This window comes from Cebus imitator, unplaced genomic scaffold (genome assembly GCF_001604975.1).
Source record: "Cebus imitator isolate Cc_AM_T3 unplaced genomic scaffold, Cebus_imitator-1.0 Scaffold24, whole genome shotgun sequence".
Lineage (NCBI taxonomy): Eukaryota > Metazoa > Chordata > Mammalia > Primates > Cebidae > Cebus > Cebus imitator.
The window spans coordinates 7759208-7772609 of NW_016107339.1; the positions used below are offsets into that span (position 1 = coordinate 7759208).

The following is a 13402-nucleotide window of genomic DNA, read 5'->3' on the forward strand; positions in this document are numbered from 1 at the left end:
AAAAAAAAAAAAAAAAAAGACCAGCCTGGCCAACATGGTGAAACCCCGTTCTCTACTGAAAATACAAAAATTAGCTGGGCTTGATAAATGCCTATAATCCCAGCTACTGAGGAGGCTGAGGCAGGAGAATCGTTTGAACCTGAGAGGCCGAGGTTGCAGCGAGCCAAGATGGCACACCACACTCCAGCCTGGGTGGCTTGAGTGAAACTCCGTCTTAAAAATAATAAATAAAAAATTTTTTTTAATTAGCTGGGTATAGTGGCACATTCCTTTAGTCCCAGCATCCCAGCTGCTAGGGAGACTGAGGTGGGAGGATCATCTGAACCCAGGAAGTCACACTACTGTGCTCCAGCCTGGGTGGCACAGCGAGACTGACTCAAAAAACATACATATTTTCTAAGTTTCACTTTGCTTCAGGATGTTCTTTAAAAGAAATCAATCATGCCATTTGGAAACTGAAACACAGATTTGGTTTCTGACCATTGAGATGGAAGAACAGTAGAGTACTCTGTAATAAGCTTGTACTGAGAATGGGAATGGAGAAAGACTCACAACATGATTTTAAAACAAAAAGAAAACCTAAATGTTACTTTGTGGAGTAATCCTGGAAGATTTTAAGTTAATCCAGGGAACACATCAGATTCTAGTAAGACTGTACCGACGTCTTTGACAGGTGGTTTGTTAAAACCTCAAATGACCTGAAGTACATTTTATACCATGCAAATGCTGTTTAAGACGTATATGTGTTAAGCAAAAGGTACTACCAGTTGATTGTTTTTTACTGTGTATACTCATCAATCTAATATTGACGCTGTAAGATGTGTAGCCACCCTGTCCGGCGGTCATTAGAGAGAGAATGTCTCCAGGATTGTAGGAAAAGCTGTCAGAAGTGAGTCCATGTTGATTGCGTTTGCTCAGTGGAGAGTTTCCTATCCGATAACAGATACAGCTTCCTGTACTGACAGAAGTGCTGTGGCTCATGGCCATCCCTGCCCTAATGTTTATGTAACTGTATGAAGTCGAAGGCTTTCTAGAAAGAGGAAAATATTGTGTTAAAGTAGAAAAGACTCATTTTTCTCAAAATCTATACCAAAGTATATTTATTTCGATCAGAAGAAAAAACTGTTATCTTTTTTCTTTTTGCCTTATATGTGTTCTACTTATATTTTGAAAAGTGTTTTAGTTACAAATAAACCTTAAATCTCTGTGTACGAAAATGTGCAAAGCACAGGCACAGTCTCTTCCCTTTCTCAGTGACGTTTTCTCATGCAAAGGTTCTAATCGCAGTTAATTGTCAGCGTCTTCAAACAGGGATAAGTGGGTTTTTTAAGGAAGCACAGTCTTATACTTATTTCTGTAATAACCCCAATGATACTTTGGCTTTTTTAAAAAAATTCTATTACATAAAAACGAGATGACCCAGTTGAGAGAATCCCAATTAAAATGAGTGCCCAGGTGAAGACAGGGTAGACTTAAATGCAAAATTATGAATTATGAATGTATTTTTTGGTTCCCATCTTTAATATCTTTATTTCAACTCTCCCTTTTCCCAATTCAGGATTTTCCATACTCATCATTTGAATTAATAATTTAAATGACATACCATTCTATGGTATAATTCAACCAGTGTTTAAAGTTTTATTTCTTGTCGTGGAACCAAAAGTGTCTCTGGAGGAGATAGGAGGTTAGTAAAGGGTGTACTTAGGTGACCTGAGGGCAAACCTGATCATTTTATCGAGAAATAGGTGGGATGCTTGAACAGACCTTTCCCGTGAACAGCCTGAAGTGAAGCTGCTCTCATTCCCTGTTCTGACACTGGCCTTCTGAGAGTTGTTAACGTTGCCCTCCACCCCTGGGGATGGGGCTGCCTGCCCACTTTGTAGACCACCAGATCCTAACATTTCCAGTGAGAACTTAGGAAAAAAAGGAAATTGTAGGCCCCTGTATCAGAATTTTTCTCTTTTATTCTCTGATTAGGAAAGTACACATTGAGCAAAGGCTACCTGAATTCATCCAATAGCAGCTCAGGCAACAATGCTGGGTCTTTTCCAGTGGATTCTCAGACCATTTACAGTAATTCCTGAGGGCCCACAGGTTAGGTAGGGATCCCTCACTATTGAATTTTCCTCAGGGTACTATTGATACTATTTCAGTTAGCACGTAATTATTTTTCATATTATATTGCATCTTTATTCTCCAGTTTGGAAGTTTAACACAACTGTAATATATTTGTCGTTATGTAGTTGTTAGTTGTTGTGTACTTGATTCCTTAAATTTTCTCTAGTTTTTTCTGAAGTTTCAAAAAAATCAACACCCAAAACTGCAGGCATATTACAGAGAGATGGTGATCTTAATTGGATTTCTGGTTCTATCACAGGTGATAAGCTATCATGGGTGACAAGCTGTAAATGTTAAAGCTTATGCTCCTAACTGGTGGTCCCACTAGTAACCTGTAGCAGTGGTTCCCAAATGCAAACTACCTGCTTAAAGGTTATGGTTGCAGGGTGGGGCACTAAAATACAGATTCTTGGGTCCCCCTCTAGATATTCTAAACTCATTGGGCCTGGAGTGGGGTCCACTGATGATTTTGAGGCACAGTGAAATCTGGGAACCACCAATTTTCTGTTCAATCCATAAAACTGCATGTAGTGACATATTGGTAAAGCTGTATCTTTTTTGTATACTAAGGGACTAGCAGAATTGGGCCCAGCCAACATGTCACCTTTAGGGTTAGACTGCCCTCACTTGTTTTTTCTAGGTTGGTTTCTTAGCATTACCAAGTTGACTGTGAACAGTTTGACTCCTGAGCACTGGTGTTTTTTTAGGGGGCAGCTTGGAATAGTGTCAGTACTAGATTTTTGAGAGCCTAGCTTCTCTGAATGAACTCTTGGCCTTAGTTCCTCATCAAGAAAAAGATTTTAGAGTAGGCTTTTGCCTTTAAGTGTTTACCATAAACTAGATAAAAGAGCATTTCTCTTTATCTGCAACCTCTGTATTATTTACATACATGGTGCACTTTGCAGCTGGCTGCGCTCTACTGAACAGTGAACTCCAGGTGTCATAGCTGTATCAGCTGGCGTTTGTAGACTTTCTTACTTCGTCTGCTATAACAAAGTACCATAAATTGGGTGGCTCATAAACAACAGTTTATTTCTCACAATTCTGGAGGCTAGGAGATGAAGGTGCTGGCAGCCTCGGGTCTGGTGAGGATGCATTTGGTTTCCAGACAGCTGTCTTCTTGCTGGATCCTCGTGGCAGAGAAGTTAGAGAGCTTCGAGGTTCTCTTTAAAAACACTAACCCTTTTCATGAGGATTTCTACCCTCCTAACCTACCTCTTAATACCATCACATTGAGGGTTAGGATTTCAACATAACAGTTTTGAGGGGATGCAAACATGTAGGCAGGTAGGCAAACTTACGATGACCAAGAACCGGTTCTGACCTCAGGAAAGGAAGCAGTAAGGGTAGTATTTCACTGGAGAAGTTACTGCCTGTTTCTATAGAGGGCTGATTAAGAGCTCTTCCTACAGTCCACCTTGTGAAAATTGCCCTCACATACCATGTAAAAGTATGAAGTCATCTTTTTTAAACACAAAAGTATGAGTTCATGGTGTAGACAGTGTTAAAAAAAAAAAAAATCACTCGCTATATCTAATCTAAAACAAAATTTTCAGTGGCTCACACAATCCCAGCATTCTGGAGGGCCAAGGTTAGGAGGATTGCTTGAGGCCAGGAGTTCAAGACCAGCCTGGACAACATAGTGAGACCCCAATCTATATAAAGGAAACAGAAAACATTAGCCAGGTGTGGTGGCACACACCTGTAGTCCCAACTACTCAGGTGGCCAAGGTGGGAGGATCCCTGGAGCCCAAAAGTCAAGGCTGCAGTGACCCGACGTCACGCCACTCACTGCATTCCAGCCTGGGTAGCAGAGCAAAAGTAAAAAGTAAAACGCGTTTTTAATAGTTTTTGGGAACACCCATCACAAAGAGATATTAAAGGATTAGTAATAATGGTGATCACTGCCATTTAATGAGAGAATACTGTGGGCCTGTGGCTCTACACAGGTGCCTTCTATTGCTTTTTATTCTGAAAACATTCCTGTGAGGTAGACAGTTGGTGTTGGGCCCCATTCTTCCCATTACCCGCTATTCTGTTGCCCATATTTTCCCCCATGTCATGTATGTTTTCTTCCCCAACTTATATTCCCCTCTGCTTCTCTTTTGTAGTCAGCTCATTCCCCTAACTTGTTTCTGTTGGAGCTCTCACACCAAATTTCGGACTGAAAGAAAAAAACTGTGATGGGTCTGGGGAAAGTATAGGGCCATGGGTAGGCTTTTTATTCCCTCCCTCTTCATCTCTTCTTTCTCTTAAATGAAGGCATCAGACTTTTTTTTTTTTTTTTTTTTTTCCAGACAGAGTTTCACTCTTGTTACCCAGGCTGGAGTGCAGTGGCGCGATCTCGGCTCACTGCAACCTCCGTCTCCTGGGTTCAAACAATTCTCCTGCCTCAGCCTCCTGAGTAGCTGGGACTACAGGCGTGCGCCACCATGCCCAGCTAATTTTTGTATTTTTAGTAGAGACAGGGTTTCACCGTGTTGACCAGGATGGTCTCGGCCTCCCAAAGTGCTGGGATTACAGGCGTGAGCCACCGCGCCCGGCCAGGCATCAGACTTTTTAACCAGTCAGCAGAGGGCATCTTGAAGGAGTCTGTCTTGTTCAGTATCAAAACCACTGATGTTTAGCCCTCTGCCTAGTACATGCGCATTCAGTGAGTGAGCAAATAAATCCAGTTCACATCGTACATTTATTTAAAAGAGTAGTTTTGCTTGCTCTGTGGAACTGATTTTAAGTATTGACTGAATCATGCAAGTCTCTTGAGCACGGAACTTAGTTGTTTGGCTGAAACACGATTGTACCTGAAGCAGCTGTTCATAGTGAAAGTGTGAGGACCCTCAGAGATACAATCTTCTAAATTAACCACTCTGTATATGGTATAGCCATGCTGCGGAAAGGTATTTTAAAATTAATAACCAAGACCATTTCCCAAGTGTTTGTCTCTTCTCAGGATGAGTATTCCACTAAATGGTTTGGGCAGGTATATTAAGTTCTTCATAGGTTTTTAAGTTTTTAAAATTTTTATTAACATACTTGAATATACTATGTTGACACTCTAGAAGCCAACACAATGCTTTGGAATGGTATGGTGGCCAAATTATGGTGGACCCAAGTGTATGTAACAGTGATTTCTAACAACAGCTAACAGGGTTGGATGAATGTCCCAATGATTAATATTTAGAGAACCCAATTACAGAATGTATGTTGACATGAAAATTGAATAACCTGTAACTGGATACTTACCATTCCCCTCCTTCCAGCTAACATGGTTTATAATGTGAACAGCATGGCCATCTATTCAAGTCCTTTGAAGGTGAGATTACGAACACAGAAGAGCAAGGAAGAGCCAGTTAGTGGATCAGAAAATGAAACTTCCGTGCTTAAAATGGTCATAAATGATGTAGCTCTAAGCAAAATCTTCTGTCATTTGTCACTAATTTAGCTTCTAGGTGCTAAGATGTGTTTCTCATTTTAAGTATTGTTTACACTTTCCTACATGTCAAGGACAGGTTGAGAATTGAGGGAAGTTTCCTGCTTATGCAAAGCTAGGTAGGCTTAGAATGGTTTTAACATCCTTTTATCATCCAGTTTACTTGATAGCGGCTATGGGTTTGTTGCAGTTCTGCATCCGTTTTGGTACTTGTTTTATAAAGAGAATTTATACAGTAAACAAAAAGGGGGAGGAGAGAGATAATCTTTTTTAATACACTGTAAAAATTGGGATAGTTGGCCGGGCGTGGTGGCTAACGCCTGTGGGCACTTTGAGAGGCCAAGTTGGGTGGATCACCTGAGGTCAGGAGTTTGAGACCAGCCTGGCCAACATGGTGAAACCCTCTCTACTAAAAATAAAAAAATTAGCCAGGCGTTGTGGCAGGCACCTATAATCCCAGTTACTCAGGAGGCTGAGGCAGGAGAATCACTTGAACGTGGGAGGTGGAGGTTGCGGTAAGCTGAAATCACACCATTGCACTCGAGCCTGGGGGATGAGTGAGATATCATCTCAAAAAAAAAAAAGGCATAGTGCCACCATCTGCTTATCTGTTGATGTACTGTTCACAGTGCCGGTCCCAAAGGCGATAACATCTATGAATGGAGATCAACCATTCTAGGGCCTCCAGGATCCGTGTACGAGGGTGGTGTATTCTTTCTCGATATCACTTTTACACCAGAATATCCCTTCAAGCCTCCAAAGGTAAGACATTTCCTTGATTTATGCTCAAATTTACTAATTCCCATGAGAGAGACTGTTGAGATTTTCTAAATTTAATGTTTAATCACAAAAACTAGATTATGTCTTAATGGATCTGAGTATTTCAACATACACAAAATACTTTAGGTTGATTTTGCCTTATCTGGCAGAGACCATTCTAGAAGTGCTTTGTTTTGATTATGCTTAAAATTGTGCTACTGGAAGTAATGTCAGCAACCTATAATTAATCTCCTGTTTTCCAGCCCATAGAGAAAGGTTTCTGAACGGTTAAAAATGGTATCAAGCCAGGTGCAGTGGTGCACATCTGTAGTCCTGCTGCTTGGGAGGATTGTTTGAGCCCAGTCTGGGCAACAAAGTGAAACCCAAAAAAAAGGCAGGGCAGGTCAGGTCAGACAACCAGAGAATCATCAATAACTAGAGAATGAGAAATCTCTGGATTCCGTTCTCCTCCCTGTCATGTTTTGGTCTTGTTCAGTTACCTCTAGGCCTCAATTTTTTTTCTAGGACAGGTGGGGATTGCGCAAGTCACCCATCTCTCCTAACACTCAGTCATCTATGATTCTCATTCAGTCAGAAAGAAAACCCCTTCTTGGGGATTAGGTAGACTGCCAGGTAAAAGTACAATTGCAGCAACAAGAAGTAATTGAAAATCACTTTTTTAAAAAAATTAGTAAAATTACAGATAATTTTTACTTTGTGTCTCGGTGTATTTCACAAATAAAAATTAAGAGACCAAACAAAATAACACATGCTCCTGTGGCTTGTGTTCTGCTGTGGCCCTTGCCCATTACTGGCTCTGCATCCATGGAGACTTGATTTTATAATAGTAAATTCTGTGATTTAGGTAGACAGGATGTCTGCTGGACCTGATGTAAAGGTCAGAAAAAAGCAGAAATAGATATCTCTTCAAATTTGGTAAGCTTTCTGGGTGTGTGGTCATTGTTTGCTAAGTATGTTGTTTAATTATCTTTGTGTATTCATTATGTTGCACTCCAGTTTTTAAAAGGTATTTATGATTCTCAGTATTTCTCAAAGCTTACTTTGAGGCAGTGTAGTACTGCCAGCTAACACAAGAGGTCAGCCAACAATTAGCTATTCAAACTTGGAAACGTTAATATTTAAAACATTTTAAATTGCCAAAGATGAAATTAGGAAGTACACCTTTCAGTGGACATAACATTTTAAATGAACTTGACACGTTTCCTGTGAATGGCATCAATGAAGACTTTCTAATCACCTTTATTAAACAAGTCTATTTTCCTGACAGCTTTAATTAAAACTGTTTTTATTCACCTTTTTTTAAAAACCTACATATCTGGGAGTTTTTTTTGGTTTCTAATTAGGGTCATTCAGTAGAATACTTAGTAAAAAGTTTAATTGTTCGCTGTTTAAATACTGTTTGACACTTCCTTGATTTTTTAGGTTACATTTCGGACAAGAATCTATCATTGTAATATTAACAGTCAAGGTGTTATTTGCTTGGACATATTGAAAGATAATTGGAGTCCAGCACTAACCATTTCTAAAGTCCTTCTTTCTATCTGCTCACTTCTCACAGACTGTAATCCTGGTAAGCTTAATAATTCTTTACCTTGTTTTACTCTTCGTCCCCTGAAACATACTTGTTTTCAAAAGCTTTCAAAGAACAAAACTAATTTTTCTGTACAACTTTGTGAATATAAAAATTTGCTTTTCAAAGAAAGTTTTAATCAAGAGAAGTTCAGTCTACTAGTTGAGAAACACAACTTCATTAATTGGTATATTCTAGCAACAAGGTATTTTAAACTGAAGACTTACGTAAGTTTGCCTTAGGTTCTTCCTTCTCTATTTTTTCTGTTGGTTAACTTCCCATACAGTTCTTATAAAACAAATCGTATACTTCTAAGTGTCGAGCCATCTGCCTCACAAGCCTCATCTGTGCCTATGGAATTCCCCACTGAGATGGCACTCAATTTTGAAAATGGTATTTGTTAAATACTGAGTCATTATTATGACTTTTTTGGGACTTCATTTCATTTAAAAGAGTTTTCCGTAGTCTCAGGTACTAGGGAGACTGAGGTGGGAGGATCGTTTGAACTCAGAAGGTTCAAGGCTACAGTGAGCCTTAAGCATGCCACTGCACTCCAGCCTGGGTGCCAAAGCAAGACCCTGTCTTAAAAAAAAAAAAAAAAGAAAAACCACACATTCACAATACAAATACACATGCGTACACACACACATATATGTATATATATGATTTTCTAGGTAAACCAAATATAAATTTAGTTATTAAAGATCCTAAGATTCAGAGAAACACTATACTTAATTGGAGGTCCAGGTTTTGACCTGGCAGCCTGGCTCTTTAACCAGGGTAAAGGTAGTGTTGCAACAGCCCTGAAGACTTAACGGTATTCACAATGCTATAATTGGTGACATTGAACTAAAGGTGACGTGAACACAGCTGGATATTCATTGTAGCCTGGGGCCCTGACCGTTCCAGTCTGTATTGAACTCAGCCTAACACATAAGAGTACAAACACTCCAATTGGGTGTTGTTTGTTGGGAGAAAAATGGAATGAACTAAGATAAAGACTGACCAGTACACTGAAGCCTGAGCATTCCCTCTTCCCCACGTTTTTAAATTTTTAATAGAAAAATATCCAGCATGGTGGTGTTTCAAAGATGGGTTTGATCACACATACTTTGTTGTACATGTCTGCCCAAGCTGTCACTAATTTATTTGCTAAAGTTTAAAATGTTCTTTTCCTTTCTCCAAAGTAATCTACATTCTTTTCTTCCAGCCGACCCCTTGGTGGGAAGTATTGCCACTCAGTATATGACCAACAGAGCAGAACATGACAGAACGGCCAGACAGTGGACCAAGAGATACGCTACATAAATTGGCTTTTCACAATTCTTACATTATTTGTCTGTCACAGAAAAGAGCTGCTTATGATTTTGAAGGGGTGAGGGAGGGTGGGAAGTTGGTAAAGAGTAGGGTATTTCTATAACAGATATTATTCAGTCTTATTTCCTAAGATTTTGTTGTAACTTAAGGTATCTTGCTACAGTAGACAGAATTGGTAATAGCAACTTTTAAAATTGTCATTAGTTCTGCAATATTAGCTAAAATGTAGTACAGAAAAGAATGTACATTTAGACATTCGGGTTCAGTTGCTTTTAGTCTGTAAATTTAAAACAGCTTACTTTTGTACAGGTCACACACATGGCCATTTATGTAAAGTCCCTGTAAGACTACATAATTTTTGTTTAAAACAATTGGAATTCGTTTTCCCTTCTTGGAAGGGAACATTGATATTTAAACAGAGTTTTTAAGAGACTGTCATCTCATATATATAACGTGGACACGTGGCTGTAAAACACCATATAAGAAGTACTGTGTTTTATTTTATATGCCAATCTGCTTTGTTTAAAAAGGTTTGAATCAGGACTTGTGAAACCCTGTAGTGAAATACCTTAAGCTGTTAACTGTAAGGCGTGGAATAGGAGTTGCTCAGTGGATTGGTTATATGTTGTGGACTACTAAAGTCTGCATTTGTTACTGTGCTAATAAACAATATTAAAAACCACCACCTAATACTGCTATGTTCATTTACTTTAACATTTTGCATGTTACACAGAATGAGTATATCTTCTCAAACACCTTGGGGTTGGGGGGAAGTTACACATATGGGCATTTGCATAACTACCCAAACTTTTTAAGTGTTTTCACAAGTACAACATAAATAACAAAGGTGCTCATTTCAGAGACAGGTTTCAAACAATGAGAGTAAGAATATATTCTTTCATATCAGGCAATAATAAACTTAGCCCAAGTAATTAATTATAACATCTAAAGTGCATTAAATGACTTCCTTAGGAATCTTCCTAAGGACCAAAGGTAGATACAAATGGCCTGTTTTAAATGGTAATATTACTCCACGTTCACAGACACTTAAAGGCAATCACTATTCAACACACAATTGTAGAATTACTGATTTTTAGTTCTCAGAGCTAGAGTTCCCTTTGTTTTTCCTCCCAGGCAAAGGAAAACTTGATTTGCTCTGGGGTTGGGAAAGTTTACTTGCTAATAAAGTGAATGGTTCAATCAGAGTTTTCCGATCGGTAACGGTCACCTCCCACAGTCTCACTTTCTCACTTTTTGCCCACTGCTGTGCCACTTCAGCGTCCACTTGTCTCTGCTCAGACAGGTCGATTTTGTTTCCTAATACAACAATTGCTACCTGAAAGAAAACGGATTGAAAAGATCATACTAGTACTTTGCCAACATCAGTTCCTAGACAAAATGGAGACATGAGGAAAACTGTCTCACTTAACAAACTGCTCATTAAACTGATTCTCAAGTAGGAGTGGATATTAGGATATCACCTTACTCCTTAATGCATTTTTGTTAAAAATGGAGCTGCTCAGCTGGGCGCAGTGGCTCACGCCTACAATCCCACACTTTGGGAGATCCAGGCGGGCAGATCTCTTGAGGTCAGGACCACCCTGCAAACATGGTGAAACCCCATCTCTACTGAAAATAAATTATCTGGGCTTGGTGGTGTGTGCCTCTAGTTTCCTCTACTTGGGAGGCTGAGGCAGGAGAATCGCTTGAACCCAGGAGGCAGAGGTTGCAGTGAGCTGAGATGGTGCCACTGCACTCCAGCCTGGATGACTGCACAAGACTCTCTCAAAAAAAGAAAAAATGCAGATGCTCTGTAGTTACTTTTTTAAAATACAGTTAGCAAACAAGTTACTCAGCTCAGGTATGAATGGAACATAGACTTGGGAAATTAGCATCTAGGATAAAGACGGTGGTTTCAATGTGTCTGTATTTCAGTTTGGCTATAACTTGATGTATGAGAGACTTGCAATATAGTACTTCAAAGTAAGAACTGGAGCTGTAGGAATTCTGTATCCATGAGAACAGGAATTTTTGTTGTGTTCACATTATTCCCAGTACTAAAAAGGTGCCTGCTAAGTATCTGTTAAATGTATGGGGGCAAAAAAAGCATGGGCCAATAGGAACATTTTACACAAATGCTTACCTATACATCAGGCACTAAAGCTCAGGAAGGAGAAGAGACCCCAACCAGCTTTTCAGATAATGACCACAAAGATTACACAGGATGCTGTGACAGTAGAGGGAGGGCAGCAAGAACTGTCAAAGCCCCTGTGAGGAGCAGCAATTAACTCACCGGACCTTGGACCCACTGTCCTCTTCCTTCCTGTAAGTTGAGCTTGAGCTCCCTGTGCTCCAGGTAAGGCCATGCCTTGCTGGCAGGATGAAAGTGAGCCCAGAGCTCCAGTTTTCTTGGTAAACCTCATACTTCATCTCACCCTTCAAACCCTGTCATTCTTCCTCACTCAGTTTTTCATCTTCATGTACATCCCCTGCTGTGACCTCCATCTCCCTCTCCTCCCAACTGCAGAGACTCATTCACTTTACCCCTCAGAATTCAGCAAGACCCACCCCCACTGCATCCTCCACCTCTGCTTTCAATGTTCCCTTCACCACCCTTCCCAGTTGCCTTGCAGTCCCGTTTCCCCTGTCGCTCCCCTCCTACCACCATCACAAGGTCAGGGTAAGAGGTCCTCCTTGTCCCTCACTGCTGCCTCCAATGGTGTCCTTCCCTAAAACCCCTGCAGAAGGCTGATGCTCAGTCTGTTGTACCTAGTAAACCCAAGCCTGTCCCGCTAGCTCCTCATCACAGACCTGGCTCATGGTCAACCCGCCCTCGAGGTTACTCTCGTCCTAATTCTTAGTGACTTCACTAGCCATGCAGATGCTGCTTCCAGTAACCTGGTCTCTCACTGACTTCTCCAATGGTCTCATCATCCTTACCTTAGACATTCACCACTCCCATGGTCACATCCTAGACCTGTTTTGTTTTTCTTTTTAAAGAGACAGGCTCTCTCTGTCACCCAGGGTGGAGTGCAATGACTTGATCATAGCTGGTTGCAACCTTGAGCTTCTGGGCTCAAGCAATCCTGATCCTCCTCCTCAGCCTACAAAGCGTCTGGGACCACAGGTGTGCACCATCATGCCCAGCTATTTTTTTAATTTTTAGAGATGGCGTCTTACTTTGTTGCTCGAGCTGATCTCAACCTCCTTGCCTCAAGCAGTTGTCCTGCCTCAGACCCTCTAAGTGCTGGGATTACAGGTGTGTGTGAACCACCACACCCAGCCTAGACCTTGACATTGTAACTGCTCTCCATTTCAATTCCAGGCATCCCACTCTGACTCCTGCCTTCCCAGTCATGCCTAATGCCCCCAGTGCAAGAATTCTAAACACCACAAGAACATACAACCCACTGGCTCTACTACCTTCATCACTGTCCTTCCCCCCTACTCATGTCCTTCATTCCTCCTCACCCAGCTTAGACCAGTTTTATTCACTCCCTTGTCCCCACTATCCTACTATATTCACCTGGCAAAACCCCTCCTTTGTTAACTGTTAACCAGACTCGGTGCCTACACCATTTAGCTGAATAGCTGGAGAAAAGCATACAACCCTGCTGGCCCAGATCATGCCACTGATCTCAAATGAACGGGTGTTCTCCGGCAAATGTATTACATTTTATCCATTTACTCTGTAATGAGACATCTCATACAATTTCCAGTATCTACTCTTTCTTCCCCACTTTCCTTTCAGCTGATATTGTTTCAGTAAGATATGCAATTAGAAGAGAATCTCCACATGCTTCCACCACCACATCTAACAACCTATCATCTTCCAACGCCATTCACTCTGCCGTGAAACCCATCCTCTACCTGCACAAGGATGTCACTCCAACACTTAGTCCCCTCATCATCAGTTTTCTTCCACTAGCATAGAAACACAGTGTTACCTAAATAAACGGTCAGGCATGGTGGCTCACGCCTATAACCCTAGCACTTTGGGAGGCCGAGATGGGTGGATCACCTGAGGTCAGAAGTTCGAGACCAGCCTGGCCAACATGGTGAAACCCCGTATCTACTAAAAATACAAAAATGAGACAGGCATTGTGGTGAGCACCTGTACTCCCAGCGACTCGGGAGGCTGAGGCAGGAGAATCGCTTGAACCCAGGAGGTGGAGGTTACTGTGACC

At 40.9% G+C, this 13402-nt stretch overlaps 2 protein-coding genes and 1 pseudogene across 2 annotated transcripts in view; 1 reads left to right on the forward strand and 2 right to left on the reverse strand.

Moving 5' to 3' along the window:
- The window catches only part of LOC108299869, a 4300-nt pseudogene extending 2399 nt beyond the window's left edge, over positions 1–1901 (reverse strand).
- UBE2E1 (ubiquitin conjugating enzyme E2 E1) overlaps positions 1–9905 on the forward strand; it is an 81789-nt gene extending 71884 nt beyond the window's left edge. Inside the window, exons 4-6 of the mRNA XM_017522548.2 lie at positions 6178–6310; positions 7751–7898; positions 9109–9905. Of these exons, the coding sequence (XP_017378037.1) occupies positions 6178–6310; positions 7751–7898; positions 9109–9206 (379 nt within the window). The 3' untranslated portion in view covers positions 9207–9905. The remainder of the gene's footprint in view (positions 1–6177; positions 6311–7750; positions 7899–9108) is intronic.
- A 173-nt stretch (positions 9906–10078) lies between these two features.
- NKIRAS1 (NFKB inhibitor interacting Ras like 1) overlaps positions 10079–13402 on the reverse strand; it is a 25858-nt gene continuing 22534 nt past the window's right edge. The window contains exon 4 of the mRNA XM_037736206.1: positions 10079–10551. Within this exon, the coding sequence (XP_037592134.1) occupies positions 10309–10551 (243 nt within the window). The 3' untranslated portion in view covers positions 10079–10308. The remainder of the gene's footprint in view (positions 10552–13402) is intronic.